The 26602-nt window shown below is 39.6% G+C and overlaps 1 protein-coding gene across 2 annotated transcripts in view; it reads right to left on the bottom strand.

The window, feature by feature from the left end:
* The window catches only part of VPS13B (vacuolar protein sorting 13 homolog B (yeast)), a 631834-nt gene that overhangs the window by 55280 nt on the left and 549952 nt on the right, over positions 1-26602 (bottom strand). For both annotated transcript variants that reach the window (XM_005879267.2, XM_005879266.2), the window contains exons 43-48: positions 11726-11881; positions 2849-3112; positions 2049-2132; positions 1698-1873; positions 1041-1211; positions 480-681 (exon numbers count right to left, since the gene is read on the bottom strand). In XM_005879267.2, the coding sequence (XP_005879329.1) occupies positions 480-681; positions 1041-1211; positions 1698-1873; positions 2049-2132; positions 2849-3112; positions 11726-11881 (1053 nt within the window). The remainder of the gene's footprint in view (positions 1-479; positions 682-1040; positions 1212-1697; positions 1874-2048; positions 2133-2848; positions 3113-11725; positions 11882-26602) is intronic.

The raw sequence follows: 26602 nt of genomic DNA, 5'->3' as shown, positions 1-26602 counted from the left end.
CCGTCAGTGATGATTCCATGTTATTGTCAACACTGGGTGGGCATCATTATTATGGAATTCAAATCCACTTATTTAAAAAGGGGGCCCTGACAAAAATGGTTGCTCAGAAATCCTCAATTCTTAACCATCTTGCAGATCTCTGGGGGGTTGGTTAGCACAGAATATGGCTCTATGGCCTTAATATATCTGAGCAGACTGGTTCTAATGCTTGTCAAACATCCCGTACACAATGGAAATGAGAATGTAACAGTACAAGTTATCAAAGTTAATGATATCTCAAACATGAATACTGCTGATGGGCAAAAAAGGACATCTGAGATGTTTGAATATCAAAGAACATTCCATACCCCTTACATGTGCATCTCAGAGGACAGTTTCCCACATCTGATTCATTCTGCTGTGAACATAAATGCAACCTCAGAATAAAAGCTAGCTGTTGAAAGAAAGGAATTCGTATTAGTTAAAAAAAGTTATAGTACCTGAAAATTAGGAGGAATAATAATTTTGCCAGCAGGAACCTGCAGAACAATCTTCTCTCCTTCAAACAGCCAGAGGTCCCACTGGGACTGATTGATCAGCAGGGCCCAGGGGAGAAGCTCTATCAGCAAGGTTCTAACATGTGGCTTCCAGACTGACAGCTTCACGCGCATCGGGCTGTCCCACTGACTGAGCTGTTCGTTCCTGTTCCAAAGACCACATCAAGGGACTCGGTGAAATACAGCTACTTCAGTGTTCAGGAAACATGGCTAAGGACCCCAGACACACAGTGTCCGGCAGGACACCCCTTCACACCACCATTATCTAATGCTGGGTGTGCACCAGGAGAAAATTTTCATGCAATTATGTGCCAGATTATGAGTAAAGTCATCTACAAAGCACATCTACTGGATGATAAAAGGGCGGAATCTGACACATACAGGCAAGTATCTTCTTTTTACAAACACACCCTTTATTTTGGATATCTAAAGTTGTTGTGAATGGTCTTTTTATTACTTAATATTGAGAAATGTTTGTAGAAAAAGATTGCTGGAGGACATTACCTGTCAGTATCCTTCCTGCTATAGGGCCACAGGGGGTGAAGGGATTTCTCTGGCCCGTAGAAGTCATCAAGGATCTGGTGAATGGGACCTCCCGGGTGCGCCTTCGAAGCTATCTGCTTAACGAGGCACGTTGAGATGGGGACAGCGCAATGTGAAGGATCATCTTCTTCTCTGGGAAGTGGGGAGAAAAAGCAAGAATATCAGGTTTCCACAGTGGTCTGCAGCTTACGGAAAAGAATTAAGTACAAAGGTAGTATAGTCCGGTACTTCTTTTGTGAGGTTGAGTCAACTTTTGGTGTTTTAGGTTTTGGTGACACCGTGTTTGCATGACCTGGCCCTGGCTTCTTCCTCTTCCTCCCCCTCCCCCGACCACAACCGTGCTTGGGTGAGGTCTCTATTCATCTCTTCTTCTGTGAGAGAAATTATGTGCCAATTAAATTTTCTGATGATCCCTCTTGTTTATTTCTAAGCTTAATAAAAAAAAAGGCTGAATTTTATTTAAAACTATAGAAGAGAATAAGAGAACAGTCGGCAGGATAATTTTAAAACAACATTCTCATAAGATATCATACAAAAACCTCAATCTTCCCTCTTCCTCTCAATAGGTTAATTTTCTACTGAACTTCTCTTAGGGAAATATAAGGATTTTCCCAGTACCTTGCTTGAAATGTGAGGTGATGCACAAGGTCAGGTTCTATGTTTTGCAGCGGTTTCTCCTGCCCTTTTCCTGGAATAATTTGTGTTTCGCTCAATCCCAGACTCCTTTTCTCCAAATGTATGATAATGGGGTCTGGAAGATGACTCCTCATGATAAAGAGAGGGCTGAACACAATCTGTAAAAATAAGAGGACAGAAGAACTTTCATATTTGCTTTGTTGCAGTATTCCAGCTGTTTGATGCTGAAACAAACGTAATAAATCTCTTCCTTGGGTCACTCTGACCTTAATTTATTTCAGAACAGAAAAGGTCAGAGTCATATACCATATTTTAGGATTGGGAAGCACTCACCAGTCGCTGTTGCACTTGAGAGTTGGGTTCCAAAGTCAGAACGGTGCACCAGACGTAAATAATGGAGCTGTTTGAAGATGGCACCTGCAGGTGGCATAGAAAAGGGTCCCATCAAACCCCGGTTACTGATTAATGAAAATAAGGCACAGGTATAATACCGGTTGGGAGGATTAAAAGGTTTGAAGTTATAGAAAAGAGCCATAAAAAAGAAAACTAAGCAAAAACAGACTTCTTTATGGCATAAAGTGGATGTGCAGTGAGTTCATGGGGGCAATTTTTTCCATCAAGACGAGGGGACTTCTACGGGGAGAGACTGATATAAGACTGAGTGGGAGAATGGGAGAATGGGAGAGAGGATTTGTCCTTTATGGGGATGAAAGTGATGATGGTGGAGATCGAGGAAGAGATAAAAAAGTCACAGGTCATCACAGATTCCTGAGTGGGGAGGACACTCTTTCTCCCCGACAAAGCCTGTGCACCAGGAGCTTTTTCAAGATACAACTCGCCTTCCTCTGGGAAGGGCAGCATTTGGCTATACGAACGCCTGGACCGGATACACACGTGTTGTCCTGGGATGGGGAGGAAGTCTGAGAAGCAACACGTAACGCCACTTCACATTATTTCAGGTCTCCCCTCTTTTGAATACACTGCCTTTCATTCTTATTGCCGACAGTATTACAGACGTCCTTCATATTCCCGGAATAAGTCATCTTTTAATCAGAGGTCTGCATTGAATACAGGACATCCTGACAGTTTTAATTGTAAAGCTGCTCTCCTCTAGATTGTGCCACTTCTCGTACCTGGATGACAACGCTGTGCTCGGGGGCGGCGGACTCCAGGCACACGTCCCTCGACCAGTCTTCATCTCCTTTGGCCTTCACACACAGCTCTGTCAGCTCACTGTTTTCCAGGATGTAGGAAGGCAACTTCTGCTGGGCTGTGAGGCAGTCAAAATGTTCTCGAACCACAGCTTGTCCATCGTGACCCATGTAATGCTGGACGACTTTCAGTTCTATGCTTTGAGACAAGTAACTACAGATGATCTGTCTTCCACAGATGATAATCTAAAAGACAATAAATAAATAAGGCCTTCATCAATTCTGAAGGGTTGCAGGTTGGGGTGCATGCGGGAGGCAACTGATAGATGTCTCTCTCACCAATGTCTCTCTCTCTCGCTCCTTCCCCCCCTTTCCCTCCCTCCTTCCACTCTATCTAAAAGTAATGGAAAAATATCCTTGGGTGAGGATTTAAAAAAAGAAGGAAGGAAGGAAGGAAGGAAGGAAGGAAGGAAGGAAGGAAGGAAGGAAGGAAGGAGGGAAGGAAGGAAATAAATGAAGTCTCTGGCTGGGTAGCTCGGCTGGCCAGAGCGTCATCCAGTTACACCAATGTTGCGGGTTCCACCTCCAGTGAGGGCACATACAAGAAGCAACCAATGAATGCATAAATAAATGGAGCAACAAATTCTCTCTCTCTCTCTCTCTCTCTCTCTCTCTCTCTCTCCATTCCCCCTCTCTCTAAACTCAATTAAAAAAGAAAAAAGTTATTACCTTATAGAGTGCAAGAAGAAAAAGAGGCTTAAAAGGAGAGAGTTTGCTCTATTGAGTTTGCAGCATTCAAAGGAGAGACACATAGGGGTGGGGGTGTGTGTGCAGGTCCAGCTAGAAATACTGGCCATATGCTTGAGAGGAAAGGGGGCTGGAGATAAAAGACTTGCAAATGTTCACAGGAAAATAGTTTACTTGGAAGAGAAGGTAGAGGCTCAAACCCAGCAACTGACCAACACTTTAGGGAGAGCTTCTCAGGGTGAGAAGCCAAAGCAGAGGCCGGGGAACAAGGGGTGAAGGGGTGGTGGTGGAGCAGGTGAGACCAGTGCTGCGGGAGCCCCGGGAAGGGACTGGCCAAGGGGAGGTGGTCAATGGTACAAATGATGCAGCAGAAAGAAAGGATGGGGACCGAAAATAAGACTTCCCTCTGGTAGCTGAGAGGACGGTTGTGATCAATCTGTTCCCTGAAGCTGATCTCCAAGGGTTTATTCTATTCTTACGCAATAAGACAATTTGTTACTCAGATGCCTAGTTGTATTTTATTTTATTCAGGTTTTTCCTATAGTGTAGAAGCATGTATCTTTATAAAACACACAGAATTACTCATTAACCCCATGGATTATCCAACTTTTCAGTCAGCTAAGAGTATAGTTCATAGTAGGGATTAAGAAATATCTCTTAAATAGATTGAAATGGAAAAGACAATGCAAAATTTATTCTTATAAAGTGAATACTTTCAGAAAGCAAATCCTTCCATAATAGGAATACTCACCATAATGGGGGAAATAGGACTTTCCCATCTGGATTTCCTTCTTTGTAATATTATTTCAGGTTATAAAATAATAACTAGTGTAAACACTGCGGAGTTACAGGCCTAAGCATGTGATGGTTCATTTTATGTGTCAGGGCACACAGATCCGGTCACGCGTGGTCTGGTCTGGGTGTGTCTGGGAGGCTGTCTGGATGAGATTAACATCTGAGAGGGCTGATGCGTGAAGCAGACTGCCCTCCAAATGTGCGTGGGCCTTGTTCTATCAACTGTGGATCTGAACAGAGGGGCCAGAGTGGGAGGGAACCCCTCCTGCCGACTGCCGGAGCTGGACACTGGTTTTTCTCGGCCACTGGACGTGGATTGAAACATCAGCTCTTCCTGGGCCAGCCTCCTGCTGGTTTAGGACTTGAACTCCATGCCGGCCACGGGGTCTCTAACTTGCAGACCTCGAATCTTGGGACTTCCTGACCTCCATAATCATGTGAGCCAACTTATCACAAATCTTTCCCGCTACTTCTGTTCGTACATACATAATATATGTGTGTAAATATCTGTGCGCGCACACACACATCTTCTGGTTCTTTCTTTGAAGAGCCCTGACTAATACCAGCCTTTCACAAATTAACTCTTTTCATCTCACAGCAACCTTATAACATAGGTGCTACGATGACTCCTCATCTTAACAAGGAGAAAATGGAGGCACAGATGGGGAATAACTTGCCAATATTACCCACCTGGCACAGAGTCTGTGCTGATAATCACCTTGATAGTCTCTCATTGATACCTACGGATCAAGAAAACTTAGAACTATAAAAAGAGGATAAAGGCTGCCCATCATAATGTAAATGTGGCAGACACCACTGGTTTTGATCCAAATAGCTGGCCCCTCCTCCTCCCTTGCTATTAAAAACCCTGACTTGGTTTAGGTCTCAAATATCAACAAAGCATTCAGGGAAGGTGTACTGAGTACTGTATCATAATTGGCATAAGCTAATCCTGGTAGTTCCTTTTGCAATGATTAAGGGATAAACATGGGACTCTTGGCTAATAATATGGAAGGAAAGACTGCTAAAAGGCTCTGGGGGAGACTTGCTCCTGGATAAAAAGGGGGACAAGTCCTCTCTCCTGGCCTGCAAGGTGTGAGGAGAGGAATGCAGATCCCTCTGCGGCCATCCCGAAACAGGAGGGAAACCCAGGTGGAGGCAGAGCAGCAGAGCATCGAGGCGCTTAGCTGACCAACACGGAGCCTGCTTCCTGCCCTCTTGCCATGTGCGATGGTAAATGTAAAACAGGAACCATAATAGTGTCTGCCTCAATAACTTGCTATGAAGATTAAAAAGCCGATTTTGTAACTTTAAGCTGAAAACATCCTAATTGATATTTTTGCTATGTCACTAAGAATATTTTGTAACCATTGTTTTTAATGAACTATTACTTACACAAACATGAATAACTATTTAAGAACTATAGTTTTACCCCCAAGAACCTGTTGTATTGACAGAAGAAAAACTGTTATTGTTGTTTCAACTTGCATTATTTGAATAGTGAGGTTTAGCATTTTCTTAAAGATTTATTTTCCAACGATTTATTCCTTTCAGTTTTCTTTAGAAGGAATACATCTGTGAAAACCAAGCTGTGCTTAACTGTTATATTTCCCCTAGATACTCTGGCCATTACATATATATTTAAAACAAAAACAATGTTTTCACAATAGCTAACATAACACTCAACTGAACTATGGGTCCTAAATTAGGAGGCAAGTTTTTCTTTAGTGTATGCGAGGGGTTAACACACATTCACGATGACTATTTTGATGCCACAGCATCACCGAACTTTAAGCAAACATTCGAGAGCTCTGAGGCCGTACGGAAGTCAGTTCGCATTCTGGATGAGCCAGCCTGGCCATGCACCACGGCTCTCTTGCTTCACAACCTTTGGGCCCCAGAAGGTTGGGGAGAATTTCACTGTCTCTCACAGAAACCACAGCATCTCTGCAACCATCTGGGACTCACTTTGTTTAAAGACAGAGATCGTCTTGGTGGGTTTTTATAGTTTCATTTTCAACTAAAAAGCCTGTTAAACAGGCTTTCAAATTTGATAAAAAGAAAACCTTTAAAAGTGGCCAGGAGGGAAGGCCACTGGATGAGGGGCATCCAGCACGGCTGCTCCTCCTGGCCTCTGCGTGTGGCTCCCACGCAGGGTTCCGTGCAGCCACGTCTGCTTTTCTTCAAAGTGGCAACACTTACAAGGCCTTTATTTTGAACATTATGGTTAGAATTTCAAGATTAATTTATCAGTTGAAGACAGCTACTTAATTTTTTAAATGTAGGGTTTCTCTTTAATACACATTTCCAGGTTTCACACTAATTCCCCTCTTTCCCCAAAGCCACAAAGATGTGTACTGAAGATTTCCACATATGATTGTACTTAGCAGGTTTCAGAACTCTTATTAGATCAGTGCCAAGGAGAATAGCGATATTAAAGAAGGACTCCAGAGCACCAGATGCACTGGAAAATGATATCTCAGCCATGATTAAAAGTGTATGGATAAAGATACCAATGTCTACACGGACATACACACGTACATGTAAGGTTTTAGAGTGGTGAAGTTCCATCAGGGGGTGGGAAACATGGAAGCAAATCCGTGTGCATGAGTAGCTGTACAAAGTGCCTGGGAATCTGAGGGGCAGAGGGAAGGCGGGGTACAGACCATAACCAAAAGTCACTGCTCAAAAGAGCACCAGTCAATTTTCCATTACACAGGGGCCTAGTAATGTGGTCAAGGTACACCATCTCCCCGAGTAGGGCTTCGTAATTAGGCAGCTGCAGTTTATTGCAAATTCCCAGGCCCAGGCTGAGTAGAAGGAAAGAAACCAAGAGACAGGGAGGCAGGCATCCACAAAACTCTTCTGAAGGCTTGGTTCCTATCTTCCTCCCTGACCCGGCTAATTGAGGAAATCTGTGTCTCTGATGTACTTGAACTAGAGCTAATCTCAATGTTAATTAATCTACCCTGACAATAAAATAATAAATCCAATTTAAAAAGACACTGTAAATTTTTGCTTGTGTGTGTGTGGTGGTGGTGGAGGGGAGGAGGGAGAAGTATAAAGGGAGAGAGGGAGGAGGGAGGGACACACAGAGAGAAAGAGAGAGAGAGAGACTGAAAAATACTGACTAGAAAGGTTTTTCACAAGTTCAATGCCTGCAGCGGTGCCTTTGAGGTTGGCATGGTGGTCTGCTGAACCTTTCAGTATCACCCAGGTTCAGTATTAACCACTCGCCATTTGCTTCTTTCCAAGTTAAATAAATTGCTGCTTCTGTGTACCGCGTTTCACAACCTGCTAAGTTTTTAAATGGCTCTAGCATAGAGCTCAGTCTCACCTGACTACAAGAAATGCTAACATTCAAAATATAACTGAACAGTGGGAATGTGAAAGGGACTTCCAGCTCCTCTGGGAGACGAAGACACGTCCCTTTAGACAGGTGAAGGCTGCCCCGCTTCATTACTGCTCTCCAATAGGACTTTTTTGTGTGGCTAGATTCTATTTTTTTTTTTTAGGATTATTGATTATAAATAGGGTAGAAGCAGAAAAAAGTGTGAGAGGCAGTCCCCACAGAAGATGATTACCAACATTAATCAGTACAAATAACATTTGGAAAAATTCTGAAATGTCATTTGGCACCAGATGTCTTAAAATATGTATACTAGTATTTGACATTAATGCAAAGAATGATTAAAAGAATTCCTTAACTTGAAATGTATGGAAATTATTTTTGTTAGTTATGTTTTGAACCCCTCTTTATATTAATATTTTTTTAAAAAAATAATGAACAACATAAACTGATGAACAAAAACAGATCCAGAGACAGAGAAGCATCGATCAGACCATCAAACTTCAGAGGGAAGGTAGGGGAGGGTGGGGGTATGGGGGAGAGATCAACCAAAGGACTTGTATGCATGCATATAAGCCTAACCAATGGACACAGACACCAGGGGGGTGAGGGCATGAGTGGGGGGGGGGGAAGCAATGGGGGGGATAAGGACACATATGTAATACCTTAATCAATAAAGAAAAAAAATGCTTAGTTTGAAAACTAAGAAAATCAGCAGAAGTTTTGGGGCAAACATATATTTAAAAGATCAGTGTAGCCCTAACAAGAATTTGGTGAGAAAAAACAATGAATTTTTGTTAAAGAATAAAAATACATGTTTTTAGTTTGGGAATATGCATCAAGTACCATAAAAACATTCATATACTTTGCTCAAGGAATTAAATTTTATAGCAAATTATATTAGGGATAGACTCAGAAATTTGGACATCTATTTATACACAAAGATATTTATTTATAAGTATTTATTATAGTGACAATTGGAAATTATCTAAAAACCCAACAACAAGAAAATGCTGTTTCAATGTACCATATGGTAAATTAATATGCAACCATTCAAAGAAAATTTTCAGGAATTTTAGATAACATGAGAAGAATTATGTTTTAAGTGGAAAAAAACAAGTTGAAAAATTGTTATTATAACCAGATCTCAAATTGTTTAAAAACATCTACATAGAAAAAAATACATGAAAGTAATAATAGTATTTATCTTTGGGTGGTTGAATTATGGGTAATTTTTATTTTCTTCATTAGACTATCTGTGGTTTTAGAAATATTTTATAACAGTTAATACAAAAATAACAAAAGTGAACTAATATTTTCTGGGTGCTTTCTTTTACAAAAGGAATATAAAACATGGAAAGATTAAGAAATTTGTCTAAGATCATATGGGTAATAGGTACTAGTTATGGGAAATCTTTTACAATCAGAAAAAAGAAACAGGTAACATTTTTGAGAATTGAAAAAAAATGTATTTTTCATGACCAACTTTTTTGACTTGTGGTGAACTATTGTAGTGTGTCATATCTGCTCCGGAACATTATATATATTCATTTATCCCTGAAATTTAATGTCACTCCTTGAAAATATGTAATATGCATGAAAGAATGAGAGACTTAGAGTAAACAAAACAAGTCCAACTGGTGCCACTCCTCCCTAGGAGTATTTCATCATTGTTATTGTAACGAAAGCTTGCTGGGTTACGACAGTGGGCCAGACATGTTGTGAGGACTTTACATGTAAAGACTCATTTAATCCTCCCACTAACTTCTTGAGGATGGCACTATACTACCCCCATTTTACAGATGAGGACAGTGATTCACAAAGGTTAAATAACTGGCAAGATCACACAGCTAGCAAGGGCACATAGCCAACTGCCTTAACCACCAGGACCTACCACGGAAACCATTTCTTCATAGAAGGACCCTGCCATTCCACTAGTTGGTAGCTGGCCCAGCAACTTCATGCACAAGAGGTGAATGAACTGGGAAAGGTCCGACAGAGCTGTGTGGTCAAAGCATGGCCCCCGGACCAGAAGCATCATCACCTGAGAACTTGTTAGAAATGAGCACATCACACCAAGAGTTCCTGGACCTGGTCCCGTGGGAGTGTGACCAGGAATCTATCTTAACAGGTACCCCAAGGACTGTGATATACTCTTCAGCTCGAGAACCACTAGCCTAGAGAGAAGGAAAGTAGGAAAACATCCTTGCTTCCCTCCTGTTCTTGAAGGTGCAGAGGGGCGTCCTCCCAACAAGGTGGGTGGCTGTTCTGTCCACCTCACAAATTCTGAGGAATGGTCAAAACTGGCTGAGTGGTAATGATTTCGACTCAAAATTAGGGGAAAAAAACCCTCATTAATAGCTAGAAGTAATGGGAAGGGCTGCTGTGTGAGAGCATGAGCCTCTCATCGCCTGGAGTATTCAAACAGATGCTGGAGGACCTTTTCTCAGGCACGCTGGTGAATGAGGAGGTGGATAGGCATTCTTGGAAGATCGCGAGTGACAGAGTCAGAAAACCGGTCTGCACGAGGGGGAGGTATTTGTTGAGAGCACATCCATGTAAGAAAGTTCTGAGGGCAGATGGGAGTCAGTGACGCTGCTTGTTCTTATGACTTTCCAGCTTAATACTCACACTAGTTAGGCAGTCCCCTCACCGTCTGCTTGAAATGCCCTCCCTTCATCCACATTCTCCATGTGTTACAAAGTCCAGCTCAAGTCATACCGCTTTAGTGAAACCTCTAAATTCCCTTCGCACTTACTATTAGTTGCGTACGTTGTTAGGTTTACATCAATTTGTAATTTAAGAGCAGACTGTGTCACATACTTAGTACCTTTCATTTTACCCAGTTCCACTGTAGCCATCAGTTGACTGGGGAGACTACTCTATGCTTCACTTCTGAGATGCCTCGGTTATAGTTCTCATTTCACTTCTTTTGCCCACAATAGTAACATGCAATTCAGCTGCGACCTGATTAGGTTCGGGCCAGGAATACCGTGTGGGTCCTCCTGTTCACCTCACCAGTTGCTTCCTGCTCACCCCTGGCAAACAGCAATGGCGTAGCCCTGCTGCTCCATAGGGAGGCTCCCCCTTTCTGTTTCCGGGGCTGGGAGCTGCTGCTGTCATGTCCTCAGTTCACTACGTTCTGGAAAGACTGTTACAATCAAGATGCAGAAGTGTATGTTCAAACCCGTATGACAAGCCCAGTTATACTTTGGGCAGTGAAGCCAGCTTTCAGATTTTCATACTTCCTTTTTTTCTTTCTACTCTTGTCATATGCTCCATGCTTGAGAAACATCTTTTAAAAACCACATTTTCACATCTTAAGAACACAAAAAAGTGTCAGATACTTTTCCCCCCACTTTGCAGTCTTGGAACTTCAAAAGCAGCCCAAAGGAAGTTTTATAAAATACGTAGAAATATGTGCTGAGAGCTGAGGTTTTATATGCCAAGAGCTAGACTGCAGTGGGTTTTTACTGCAGTGAGCATGGACTCCTAGGAAAGAAGGCTGGAGACCCAGCCCGGGTGTCAACGCTTCCTCCCAGACTATGACTGCACTTATGAGAACCAAGTCCTGGTCATCCACTGGGGGTTATCCAGGGTCCCTTCACTCTTCGCTTTTTTTTCTTTCTCAATAAAGGCCTTTTGGCCATTTCACAGCTCATTAGCACCTCCACCAGAGGTAGGTGGTGACAGGGAGAAGAGGTGAAACTAAAATCAGTAAATTTTACTGCTCGTTAGCAGCTCTTGTAAAAGACAAGGACAAGGGGGTCTGAGCCATCTCCATCATCATCGGGACCATCGACAGCACTTATTAAGTGCTCAGGTGCACGGCTGCAGTAGGTGTAACTAGGCATATCACTGTGATTCTCTTTATTGTTATTTCCATTTCTTTAAGTTTCCCTTCCATTAATTACATCCAACATCCAACGACTAAGAGCTGTGTGGGTCATGAACACAAGGGAACTTACCTGTTTTTGCACTCCACTGAGTTGCTGAACCTTGATGATGAGTGAGGCAGTTCGACCCTTGTACTGAATAGTTCTAATAAAAGTCCCGGCATGGTCCACGCTGAAGGGCTCTGACCAACGCCAATTGCCCCAGCCTTCGATACAGATGTGTAACAGCTGGAGGGAAAAAAATAATCGTCATAATGCCAAAGTGCCAACAAAAATCTCGTCCTAAAATGAACGTCTCCTTGCTGGAAAACCTTCCTATTGGTAATATTTAGCATCTGTTTTCTTTCTAACCTGCATTATTCATCCACTTCCAGCTTATTCCACCAGGCTAAGAATAGCAAATATGCCACATAGAGTCAATGTGGTTTTCCAGATCACATTTTAAACCTTTTTAAAAATAATTGTCCGATCAAATGGTAAAAGGCCTGTTGAACATTTGAGAAAAGACCACTTCATTCATGTGGGGGAGAAGGAGGTTGAAATGTGAGATCAAAGAGCCTTGGTCTTGGCTGATAGTTTATTCCTTCTTTTGGCTAGATAGTAATTAAAGCTAAATTTGGTTTGTGGCATTATTTTTGACCCAAATTGCCATTCTGTATTTTTTTATTTTGATAAAGAACAAAATAGCAATTTGATTATGCAGTTTATTTAATACACTCTCCTTATGAGGTCACATATATCAAATCAGAAACACCTTCAACATTTTGAATGTATAGAAAATATCTTTTATTTTTTCTAGTATGTATTTATTGTAACTTTCACCATTTGAGTCTCCTGATTCACATTCATATTTATTCATATAGTATTGCTGCTTTTGGTAATATTTAGATTTCTTTCATGGTCATCAAATATTTTCCATTTCCACTCCCACCCACTAAATGCAACTAAGAAAATCAGTCTGAGCAAGTATTCTAAAACAACGTAATAATTACTGTTTCTTTAGGACACATGTTTATATGAAAATAAACAATGTTCCCTGTGATTATTTACTATAAGAAAATAAAACGGACATTTTAGGAAAAACATTTACATGATATACAAACTTAATATTTTCTTTTATATCACATATAAATTTTTAAAAGCTAACCAAAGGCTAAGTGCATGAAACATTTTCCCAATTAACAGAATGAATAAAACTTTGAAAACATTCTATGAGAGCTATCATAATCAGTCCTTAAAATAAATATATTAAAGATTTGCATGGGAATTGTCATAATAACAAAAGATGAAAAGATTATTTTTCAGTTTTAGCATTAAGAGGAGCACTTATAAAGTACTTAAATTAAAAAAATTTCCCTGGGTGGGTAGATAAAGGCTGGGAGGGAAGGGGTAAAGGGGAGGAAAATGGGAGATATCTGTAATACTATCAATAATAAATAATGTATTCAAAAAGAAAAAAAAAGAATAAAATCCATACATTTAATCATAAAAACATTTTCCCAAGGTCATTGGTCACCATGATGTGATTTTTGGTGAAATATTAAGAGCTTTTTTTTTGGTTTGTTTTTTATATATCTTAATAAAACATTTTTAAAAATCTAACTCATTTCCCAGCTTTTAATATGGCCCCACTCCAGTTCTTCCTCCACACAACTGCCAGTCATTAAAAGGCTACCTACCATTCAGATGACTTCTAAAAAAGAAGGCTAACAGATTAAAACAAACAAACAAACAAACCGAAAAACACCATTCTAGACAATAAATACCTTTAGGGAAAATTTGGTCTTATATGCACTCTACCATAAAGTTGATATTTAAATATTAGTTACAGAAAAAAAGAAAAAACAATAGTGATGTTTGGAACCATTTCAGTTTTTGTAGAAGCGACTGGGAAAAAAGCTCGGGCACACACAGAACTAAAAGAAACAAGAAAGTTGTTTTCTTTGGAGAGACTAGTAGCTGGAAATGACAAAAAAAAAAAAGGCAAGGTACGTAAGGTCGAGCTCAACTATATTTAATTTTGAAAATTTCATAGCTTCTAAAGAAACTGTAACGTACACCATGTAATTTTAATTGAGGAGTGTTCACATTTGCATATGAGCGCAGTTTTAGGCAGCTGCTCACTCTGTGTACACAGCTTTTAATGACTGGATGTCACCAAGGAATATGCTGTCAGGTTTCACTTGGCAGCTAGTGGTTCTCAAAATGTTGGCGCAGTATTTTCTTTGAATTACAAAAATTCAGATTCATTTGGATTTAGTTCACACAGAAAAGTTAAGTAGGAGAAAAACATAACACTTCTTCCCACATGCATCACCAGTAGAATATTTGCAATGTTTGATCTACTGTTAAAAAGCATCTAAATATCATTGGCAAGTAGATGTATATAATTTATGAGGACAGGAATTACATTCCTGAGGGGAAATCTACAAAAGGGAATTCAGCAGGCCTGCTTTCCTTGTCCTCCTTCCTGTGGTGTCATTGACTTGGGCACGAGGCAGATACCCACGGACATCAAGCGAGAAGAAACTATAAAACCAGGCATAAACATTTGAACTTCATGTTAGCCTAGCTGATCCTAATGAGATTTCCTTCCATCATTTATCCAATATATTTTTCTTACTCAGATACCATAAGGAAGGCAAGATGCTAGACACTATGGAGACAATAAGGAAGAGCTCAAGGAAGAGACCAAGAAGCTTAAGGTTTTATAGAGAAAATAAGGCATGTGCAAATAACTAATAAGAGACATTAGGAGAGGTACAAAATGATACAGGAGTCTAGAGAAAGGAGGGCTTCTAGGCTGATGTGATTAGAAGAGCTTCATGAAGCAATTGGGTCTCAGAGTTTGGGTAGGATTTCAGCTGGCAAAGATGACAGTCCATTTCTGGGCCAAAGGGACAATCTGGTATGTGGAAGTCAGAAGGTATACCTGGGGCAAAGTTAATAGCCTCGACTGGTTGGAGGAAAGGGAACGTGAAAAAAGAGTGAGGAGTAAAGTCAGACAGACAGACCTAGATGGCGGTCAGCACTGATTTCCTAAGCTAAGGAATTGGTGTTTTCAGGAATTCAGGGGGTAGCTACCGAAGCCTTCTGTATAGGGGAGCAATGTATTGACAGAATGTTAAGAGTATAGTGTGGAGGTAAGAGGGCAATAGTCAGAATGACAGCCCTAACTGGTTTGGCTCAGTGGATAGAGCATCGGCCTGCGGACTGAAGGGTCCCGGGTTCGATTCCGGTCAAGGGCATGTACCTTGGTTGCAGGCACATCCCCAGTAGGGAGTGTGCAGGAGGGAGCTGATCCATGTTTCTCTCACATCAATGTTTCTAACTCTCTATCCCTTTCCATTTCTCTCTGTAAATAATCAATAAAATATATTTTAAAAAAAATAGTCAGGATGACAGGCAATGTAGGCCAGAAACAGGGGAGAGAGAAAGCAGTGGGCTTAGCAAAATATCACCATCCCTTTTGCCTGGAGCCCAAGGTATTTTTATGTTGTTATTGTTTTTAAAAGTCAATTTGGATATTTCCTTTCTCCTCTTTTCTATTCAACTTCCCTTACTCAGTTCCCCTACTGTCTTTCCTATCCAGGCTTTTCATTCTCTTTGGACTACTTAGCTAGTAAATAATATTTTCCATTGGGAAAAAAATCAAATAGGAACTACTCTTGTTTGAACTTTTCAATGGAAACAGAAACTAAGCAATAAGGCAGGTTGTGCAGTGGCCACACTTGAGGGAAGGTCCCAAGGGGCTACATTTTCATTTTTTCCAGCAGATCCCTCTCCTCTTCCTCTTCCCACCCAGCCCCCAATGCTGTGCTGGCAACAAGACTAAATTCGTAGTTTTTCCACTGAAGACCTCGTATCGGAGTATATACAGCTTTTCACTCATTTTTCCTCTCCAATACAAAATAAAGCTGAAAACGAAATTACTGATCAGGAGACTGGGGACCAGCTCTCAGGACCACCCACAGTCATGTCTGAAGGGAGAATTCCCATATTGACAGATTACAGAGGAAAGAAAACAAGATGAAATCTACAAAATCTAGGAAAACAGTGTGTACCAAAGAAGAGAAAGAGGATAGTTAAGAAAAATTTTAAAATTATATCTTAATTATAAATGAAGGAACCAGATACTTTTCTGTGAACTTTATTTCATTATTTTTAAATTATTATCAAGATTATTTCTACCTAATAATTACAAATTACAAATTTGTCTTCAGATTCATTTGCATTGTTTTCCACTTTATAACAATTTACTATATAGTAATTTGTGATGTTCTTAAAAAAAAAAAAAAGAAAAGCTAAAGAACTTCAAAACTTTTCCCAATCCATTGTATCCTTTATAGTTTTTTAAAAAAAAGTAACCTTTGCAAGAAATACTATAGACATACGAAGTATAATCATTAGTTTTCTTATATATATGTGTGTGTGTGTGTATATATATATACATACATACACACATATGTATGTATATATATATCAATATACATTATATTTATATATACTTAGTACATAAATATATAGTGTATTTTAATATATTAAAGCTTAGGCAATATATTTTTTTAACTTTGAAACTTATCACTGTATCCCAAGAGCTCAGTACACAGTATTGAATAAATAAATGAATTAAGAAACAATAACCCAAAGTAAATATGCAAACATTTTAGTAGTGATATTTTCACATAAAATATTACCATAAAATGAGTATCAAATCAAAATATTGAGAAAAGACCCTATTTTGAATGGCCTTTAATAGAGCCCTCTGATCCATAATTCAGATACCGTAATGTTTAAAGCATAAAGTAGACCCCAAATGGTACACTACGTGAGCACCATGAGTGAAAATTAAGTTAAAATACAAATTTTCTTTGTCTATCTAAAATTACACCTGAAAAGCTACAGATCAAATTCAATAGATTAAAGTAAAATTGCTTGTTAGAAATGCATAAAACTGATTGTATATTTCACACCAACACATTAACATAAAAAGAAAATGAATTATGTTGCTCATTATTGTTTTTTCAAGGCAGTTGAATTTTAGGATGTTTAGAGTACTGGAAATAATGCTAAGAACGAAGTAGAAAAATTTCTGATAATGGTTAATGTTTGGTGTCACCCTGATTCAATACTGGAGTCTTAGGACCCTATATATTGTTTTACATTTATAGAACACAATCTCACACCTAAAAGAAAGATAAAGTGGAAATAAGTCAAATTGAATTATATTCCAGTGGACAACATGGACTCTTTTGATGCATTATACTTTGGAAGAAAAAGGAGAAAGAGAAAGGAAGTTTTCCAGCTGAATCTTTTACGAGATAATATAACGGAGGAGTCACTGTCATTACACACGTGTCAGGAAGTTTACTCCTCTACAAAATGAGTGCTTGTAGGTTTTCCCTCAAGACTGAATTCAATGAAGGCCACGAATACCATACAATCAGCATAAAACAGCCTCCTGCAAGAGGGAAACCTAGCAAACGCACAAAATGTGGGTTACAATGAAAATGGCAGCTGGAGAGGGATCCTTGTATCACAAGCCTTAGATACTCATTGACTCATCAATTCTACATGGGAATTTATCTTAAGGTAATAATTATAGATATGTGCAAGGATTTATCTAGATGTATGTTTATTCCAGCATTTTTTAAATAATAAGAATGTGGCATTAACAGGAAATTGGTCAAATAAAATATAGTGCAATCAATATCAACTCTCATTTACCGGACACATATTATGTGCCAAGCACAAGATGCTTTTAATATACTGTCTTGTTCATTCCTTAAAAAAATCTTATAAGGTACATGCTTTTATTTAATTTTACAGATGAAAAAACAAACTAAGAGACAGAAAGATTGAGTGACCTGCCAGGGCCTCAGTGTTGGGGAGGGCAAGATATAAGCTTTGAATGGAGGTGTGCTTACTCAGCCTCTATTCTTAACCATACCTCTCCTGTGGAATCCCTTCAGGCCGCTGACAAAACTCACAGCATAAAAAACATTACCAATGTCAATTAGCAATAGGTTAACTGAGAAAGAGCATGTTACAAAAGACTATGTGCAGTAGGCATCCCATTTTTGTAAAATGAACAAAAAGTATATATGCCCACTCTTAAGGGAGAAAATGGCTACAAGTATGCCAGAATGCTAACAGTGCTATCTTGTGTTGGGGTTATGTGTTTTAAATCTCTTTTTGTGTGTGTGCTTTTATGTATTTTCCAAATTCCATACTAGAAATATGTATTATTTTGCAATCAGATAAAATTAATGTTATTAAGATGAAAAATGTCTAGTAGGAAGCATTCGGAACCTGCATTTCCAGTAAGAAGGTACGTTTGTATTTTAAAAACAGCTTCCTGCGTGAAGCCACCCACACGCCAGCCACTGTCCTTTTTCCCTCTGCAGGGCGGGCATGTTACTACTGGTGCCAGGCTCCCCTGCTCACCTCGGCAGCCTCCAAAGCTCCTCCCAGACTTGCTCTATTGCCATTGACTTGACTCCTGGAGCAGTTTCATGTAATTAGTTTGAGTTTTTCCCCTAGGGGCAATAGTGTGTGTTTGTTTGTTTATCAATTTAGCAAACATTTTTAGGATCCACATCTAAATGTTTACCATTAGCCAACTGACAGGACTACACATGGTGAATATAGATGAGTGAGGCACATTACTTGCACTGTAAATTCTCACACTACAGTGAGAGAAACAGATATTTAACAAGAAAAAAGTTTATACTGCAAATTTTTATGAGAGGAAGGAAACAACTGTTGTGGGATTCGAGGTATATAGCTTGGGGAAGTGAAAAGATTGACCAGAGAGCGTATTTTACTTACCCAAAGAAACAACATGAAAAAAGACGCATCTGAAACAGAGTAAAAGATACGCAGGGCTGTGATTTCTGATAAACAAAAGCAGGCAACAGCCTAACTTGGAGTGGTTCTTTTTGTACCCAATCCCTTACTGAAGTATTAAAGACACCGAAACGAAGTAAATGACAGTTGCTGGGCTGTTTGAAATAATGCCATCCCCTATGTCCCCCACTATGGGACTATGTCTACCGGAAGCTGGCAGCTCTCTGGAAACAACAGATTCGAGCGGCACCCTGTTGCTTTTTATGAGTGTTTGCCACAAGATAGAGAGTCAGGAAAAACGACAAAAACAGTATCTGCGAATGAAGAAATTGTAGTTGTTCAGGAATTTGAACAATTCAGGATATCAGAGAAGCATGAAAGAATGTGAAGAAGCTTTTACTGTTGTATAGTTGAAAAAAATTAGCTAATGCCAGCTAGAAAAGAGGAACTGACTTTATCATCTGCCCAGTGGCTTAGAAATCTCACCATTGCTCAGCTGATAACAAGGTCTAGCCCAGGGTTATCCACTTAATTCAATCCTATAATAAAAGGCTAATATGCAAATTGTCCCCTTGGGAGTTCGACTGACCGGGAGTTCGACTGCTCACTATGACATGCACTGACCACCAGGGGGCGGCACGGAACGAAAGAAGGCTCCGGCCAGCAGCCGCGAGGGACCCTACCTGTGCACGAATTTTGTGCACTGGGCCTTTAGTCATTAATAAACAATAGAAATAAAATGAAAAGAAGCCAGAGACCTATGAGAAAGTACTGCAAAGCAAAGGAGAATGAGTATCATCCTTAAAAAATGAGGTGAAGAAGAGACTAGTTAAAGTAAGCACCCTGTCGCAGAATTTAGGGAAAAAAAATACCAGGAACATTTTGTGTTTTCTCTAAAGTATGCAAAATTACATGATTTCTATAAAACTGTATGAAAATATTGAGGGGAAAGAACAGTCTCATGTAAATGGAAAACAGTTTGAGATTAAAAACACTAAATGATATATAAAGGAATTAGATAAGAAATAAAAGCAAGGAAAAAAATGCATTTGCAGAATAACAATCTACAATGATAGAAGTAGAGCAAGTTTTTTAAGAAAAAGACTTAAAGACCTTTATAATTATGCAGAGCAAAATGACAAATAGATGAAGAAATATGAGAGAAAATGTCATGGGTATGAACAAAAAACAATATACTCATAATTACTATAAAAAAGAAATAATGCTATTGATATCTTATATCTCTAAGTCTTCATAGCTTTAAAACCGTGCATTGTGTCACTTTACCATATAGTTTCCAATAAATTATTTGAATTTCTGTGGGCAAATAGAATGTCAAATGTCACACATTTCTAGCAAACATTAAGGCTCAATACATGTTTCAACATATCTATAACCAAATCATAATCTTTTTCGAAATAAAAAATACTAATTTTTCACCAATGACGTATTTTTCACTGTTCAGGCATTAGTCTCTTCAATCTCTGGCCGAGATGGACATACTTAGAGAAAAGTAAATTTAAAAAGAGGCAACAGTAGGGTGAATAGTAGTGACACTTGATTTATTCATTATCAATAAAACAATGGGGTGCTTAATGGGTATTCTTTATTTAAAATTATCTAAACTGAAACTATTTAAATTAGGAAAAAATAATTAACATTACAAAAATTTTTGCAAAAAGATTTAATGATCAAATTCATTTTTAAAATATAACTTTATGGAACCTATCGATTATGAAATCAGATATAACTGCATACAGTAAAAAAGTATAAAATGATATATATTTATAGGCTTATTTTAAAGAGGTCATTTCATATTACACATGTATTGTTTTCATGTTTTGAAAGGGTGTGAGCACCCCTATATTCAATGATACACAACTGAAAATATATGAATTGTGATGCCAATAGCTCCCTTATATTTAGAATTGTGTGACAGTCTTTGAGATTATTCACCTTGACACTACCACAGAGGGCTCTGATATGTGTATGTGTGTGTACAGAAAAGGATGGTGTTTCTATAAAATAGAATAACATAATTCATATTTTCTTTAATAAATAAAAACTTTAATTGCTTAATTGAGTTGAACTATCAGAGGAGATTTGGTACCACGTAGACACACTTTCTTGACAGAAAGATAGTCAGTGGTCGTCAAGCCCTTGGCTGGAACCAACTCTTCAGTGGAAGAGATAAGAGTATGTCGGATGGAAATGATAAAGAATAATTTAGGTGAGCTGAGAAATGGAAGCCAATGAGATAAGCAACTGGAGATAGATACCCTTTGATCATCATTCAGATTTGGATGCATATTTGAGTTTCTGAGCCCAAGTGTCAGGTTTTGTTTGAAAACCAATTTTGACTAAATACAAATATAAACAATAGAGACACCCAGCCAAAGTGTAAAACAAAACTTTCTTTGAAATATCTCTCAAATGTAACACTAGTCATTCAGCAAAATTTAGCTTAGTGTAAAGTAGAAGGCAGGCCAGCCAATATGTGTCCTAAGAAAAGATCAAATAGTTTCGTGCAATCTTTATTTTTAGTCATCATGGCAATTTAGACAATTTTAATTGTTATCCCTAAATTTTAATTAGCAAAAAGCAGTCAACAGATGGATATGAAAGAAATGAAAAAATTTTAGTTATTTATTTTCATTGAACCAAAATGCCTTGCCATACTAAGAAAACATTTGTATAAAGGTTAAATAAAGTATTTCGTGGCAGCCGCTGCTTCTGAGAGCCTGTGTAACAAGAAACATGAGCCAGCCAACGTTGTGCAAGTGGGTTTGCTTTCCCTGTAAGGGAATGTGGTATCGAAGACCTTGTCCTAACTCATTTTATCCCCAAGTGTAAGTCAAGCAAGTCAAACATGAACTAATGCCTGAAGGGAAGTCCTGGACTCCAAAAGTATGGATTATTTCACATTTATCTTAAAATCTGTTCTCAGAGTTCTTAAAATTCACTAACTTGGCAAGTCGGGAATTATCATGAGAAATGAAATAATTTCGTAACTATGAAGTCATCCAACATTCCATGCATCTGACACTCTTGGGCTTGGCCATGTCTTGGGCATTACTCTGACCTTTAGATAATAAGCTCTTCAATATCCTGGTCAGCATGGAAATAATTAAAACGTGCCCCAGAACAACAGGGATGCCATTGTCTTTAACGGAGTTAATGCTTTTGCTGCCTGGACTTGTGGTAATAGGTGACGATGAAAGACAATCACAGTATGTACGCTGAAATCTTTATAACATTCTTGATCAGTATTTCCCATTACTTAAAAATGGCAAAATACCATGCTTTAATGGTCCAGCTGTATTCCCTTTCCCCAAGCACTCTGTATTAAAATTCACATTTAAAATTAGTTTCGTAAAGGAACTTTATGTTTAGACATCAAGAATTCACATTAGCAGAGCACTGGCTTGTGAAAAGCCTTTGAGTGTCTTGTAAAAAGCTTAAGGAATCTTCAGTATACTTTTCTCCAAAGCTGTATTTCAGTATCTAGAATTTATTGCCAGTGGGGGACAGAGAGGCCATTAGCAGCAGCAGCAGTCATTCCTCTGGGTGCTTCGCAGCTGAAATAATCCCCAGGCACTCCCTTTCATGCAAGCTTGTAGAAAACCCCAGAAACCAGCCTGTGATGGATAACGTGCCCTAACACAATCCTATCTTTGCCATTTCTTGTGACAGACCTTACCAAGTCTTAACGAGGTCATATTGCAAACCATTTTCACAAAGAAACCTTGAAATATATAAAAAAAAAACAAAACCTCAATCCAAACTTCTGCCTCTCACTTAAATAGAGTCAATATATTTCCCAACAGATAATGAAGAAATCACAAAGATGCTCTATCCACCAGCTACTTCATGACCCAAACTGTCAGGCCCATTCACTTCTCCTGGTAATTTCCCAAGGCCCTATAACCTTCCTCAGAGAATGTATACTATAACATTCTTATAAAACTGGGCCTTCTTATAAAACTAGAAATATTCTAAGAGAGAAAGGTGAAGGAACTGCGTCTACAGCCTTCCATTTGCTGTTTCATTACGGCTTAAAACGGAAATAAAAATGCAGCCGATGGTCACTGGTCTCGGGTATTCAACTGGAGTCAGTGTTTACAGAATATTTTGGATTGCAATCCGTGCCAGATGGTCCCAGGCACTGCTTGCCTCACTGCGGACTTTAGCTATCTTACTGTCAGCAACAATAAGCAGCTTGCGACTGCCACTGGGGAGGGAAGGCACACAATCTTCCTCCCCAAGTGGACCTGCGGAGAGCTGCCCACACAATAGCCAGGGTGACATTGCAGGTTTCTGGAAACCTACTTCCATGACTACAGATAGAGACAATATATGGCAAATTCAACTTGATGTAGTTTTAAATTCGATAATACTTGGTAATTGTACACTGCATGGCCAGTGTATGATAAATAAGACATTTTCACAGTTAAACCAAAGTGGGGAGTTAGACATGCATGTGGACCCGAGGATGGTCTTGCCGGAAGTGCACTGCTAATCCCCTCCCGTAGCGCTGTCCTTACGATCCCAGAGGCCACTGGGAGGCCGAAGGGCTGAGGTGGGGAGACCAGAGTCCAGGGCACTGACCGTAAACTGAAGGACACATTTTGAGATCAGAGGACCTATCTTTGTGTGCCTATATAGTATACACAACATCATCCAACATGATGCAAAGAATGTGGCTTATAATTTTCATACTAAGATAATTAAGCTTTTTTGTGTATGTTTGTGAGAAATGTCTGAAATGTTAAGAGAAGTCTCAACACTTACATGTTCTGTGAAGATTTACTGAATGCCTATTATGGGCAGGTTACAGGACTAGCTATTGTGGAAAATCACTCCTTTAAAGCCTCCTACTTTTTTTTTTTCCCCTTTTTACTTTCAGCAAAACCCACACCAACCTCACATTTGCACAAAGTATGAGGCTTTTGTGGGCGTTGCAAATGGCCACAGATTTTCTCAGCAGCTCTCACTAGAAGGTGAAACCTTGTCCCTTACCCTTTGGATCTGGCCTGATCTTGAGACTTGCTCTGCCTACCAGGATGTGGCAGAAGAAATACCACATGACTCTGAGCTCAGGCTCAACAGGCTTGCAGTCTCTGCTCGTGCTCCTGTCTGGGCTGCCTGCTGACGAAGTCACGTGGAAGAGAACCAAGAGCACCTGGGCCAATGGCCTGTCAACTACCAAAGACATAGGTGAGGCTGTGGGACCACCCAGCCCAGCTGGCCTACAGCTGGCCGCAGCCTCATGACTGAGCCCAGCAGAAGAACCTCCTGATTGAGTGCTGTAGATTTCTGACCAACAGACTCAAGAACTAATAATTTCTTTAAGCCACTAAGTTTTCAGGTGGTTTGTTTGGCTGCAGCAGATAAGTGGTACAAACTCCTCCCACCCGCGGTCAATCCTTCTACCTGTGATCTGGACTCCTCCCTCTGCTTCCGTTCTAACACCTTGTGACATTAATCCTTCTTCCTCTAGTCCAGCGGTTCTCAACCTATGGGTCTCGACCCCTTTGGCGGTCGAACGACCCTTTCACAGGGGTCGCCTAAGACCATCCTGCATATCAGATATTCACATTACGATTCATAACAGTAGCAACATTAGTTATGAAGTAGCAACGAAAATAATTTTATGGTTGGGTCACAACATGAGGAACTGTATTTAAAGGGCCAGAAAGTTGAGAACCACTGATCTAGTCTGTGCATCATTGGCCTCTTCGCTAGTTATTTTTTCTTATATATGATCATACCTGAGTTTCTTTCATTTAAAATCCTTGCTTGACCCTGCAGCTTTCTCTAGTTACTACCCAATCAAGATTAAAAAAGAATCATGTTCAGTCTCTTCATTTCTTTACCTCCCATGCTTCTCTCAACCCACTGCAAACCGGCTTCTATCCCTATTTTGTCACTGAATATGCTTTCCTTGAGCCATCAGTGACCTCCCAATTGCCAAATGCAATGGCCTCTTCAGTTCTTGTCTCACCGAGTCTCCTTATGGCATCTGACAACACTGACAATTCTACACCCCTAGATATTCTTCGGAGGTGTTTAGAACACCTTTATGTCCTAGTTTTCCTGCTATGTCTTGGGTTTCCTCATACCCCTTATTCCTCCTCAGTGGACCTCATTCCTCAGCTTAAACCCTACATTCTACCATGAGTCCTCATGGCAGCCCACTTTCTTGACAGCCCCAATGACCCTTGGCCCCTGTTATTTGTGCCTTTGTGTAGTCCCTTCCACACTGAATAGGGCCGGTTCATGTAACCATTAGGATATTACAGAAATGACAATGAATGACTTCTGAGGTTAGGTCATAAAAGACACTGTGGCTTCTTCTTCTATCTTGGTCTGGGAAAAGCCTGCTGCTACATCCTGGGAATACTCAAGCAGCTCCATGCAGAGACCTGTGAAGCAAAGAACTGAGGCCTCCTGCCAAGAGCCATGTGATCGAGCCATTTTAGAAATGGGTCTTGCAGCCCAGCCCAGCCCAGCCTTTAGATGACGGCAGCTCCAGCTGATGTTTTGACTACTTCCTTATCAGAGCCTCTGAACTCAAGAGCCATTCAGTGAAACCACTCCCAAACTCCTGGCTAATGAAACTGAGAATAACTATTTGTTGTTTTATGTACTCAAGTTTTAGAGTAATTTGTTAAACAGCAGTATGTAATAGAGATTTCGGTATCTGCAAGTGGGGTGCACTGTAACAAAAGCCTAAAATGTGGGAGGGCTTTGGAGCAGCAGGTGGGCAGAAACTGGAAGGACTTGGGGACTGTTAGTGTCTAAGGTGCTTCAAAGGTATTAATAGGAACTTGGTGGCCTTAGAGGAGGCTGCCAGTGAGGACTTTAGGAAAATGTTATCGGGAACTGGAGGACAGGGGATCCTTGTTATGTAGTGGCAGAGAGTTTAGCAATACTATCACATGCAAAGTAGAAAGTGTGCCTAATAAACCACGTGATCTAGCTAAGGAGATTTCCAGGCAGTGCCTAAATGCCTCCTGGTTTTAATCTGCTGCTTATATTAAAGTCCGAGAGGGGCGATATAATCTTAAAAGAGAACTATCAGATAATAAAGATCCAAGATTCACTAATTTTCAAAATTCCCAGATTTCCAGATGGCAAGTGATGCTAAAATCAAGAAATGGCTTCCAGGCAAAAATCATATCCAGGGCATGGTCTAGGAATGAAGCTAAGGAAGTGGCTGTAAGCCCTCTGTTAAAGACCTCAGAAAGATCTAAATCTGTGTCTCAATGAGCTATTTAAACCATAGGGCTTCTAAGCCACGTAAGGGTGATGTCCCTCAACAGTGTCCGCAGAATCGCAAAGTGGTGAAGAAATAATCTTGAAGAGATAGATGCGTGTGATTTCCTCTAGGGTGGAGGTGGAGGCGGCCATGAAAGGGAAAATGGTGATGGGAAAACATGAAAAACTAAAAGGCAAGTAATATGGCCCAGTCAGTAATATGTAAGATTCAGCATATTGCTGGTAATTAAGACATACACAGAGAGAATATAAATAATGTTCATGAAGATTTTCAAGGCATAATTCTTCTTAGAGACAATGGAATATTAAAAAATACCCAATTATTCAAAAGAAGGAAGAGAAATGCAAAGGAACAAAGAAGAGACGGGACAAACAGAAAACAAATATCAATGGTGGACATCAGCTAAAATATGAATATGTATTTTACAAAAATATAAATTTTTATCCTCTTTTAAGTCCTTTGTGCAATTGTTGTCATATATTTAACTTCTATGCAATTTATAAGCCCCATAGTATTTTGTTATGTTTAATTTAAGCCGTTAATTACTTCAAAAATAATTAAGAAAAGATAAAAGAAAGATTAATAAGAAACCCACAAAATTGTTTAAAGAATTATATTGGCAGAAACACTGCCAATTTAGATGGAAGAAACAAAGACAGTACAAAATGTAAAGAGGTCTTTGAATCTTCAAAATTCTAGGAATAGAAAGCAGCCTGAGAAAACAATGACGTGTGAACACAGGATACTTTCCATGGAAAAGGATGGATGACTCAGAGGCTTGGGCCAAGGGTCTGAAGCCATGAGCCATAGACAATTAT

The sequence above is a fragment of the Myotis brandtii genome, unplaced genomic scaffold (assembly GCF_000412655.1).
Source record: "Myotis brandtii unplaced genomic scaffold, ASM41265v1 scaffold59, whole genome shotgun sequence".
In the NCBI taxonomy this organism is placed as follows: Eukaryota; Metazoa; Chordata; class Mammalia; order Chiroptera; family Vespertilionidae; genus Myotis; species Myotis brandtii.
The sequence above is the reverse complement of the archived record's forward strand: the minus strand, read 5'-3'. Positions and strand labels throughout refer to the sequence as shown.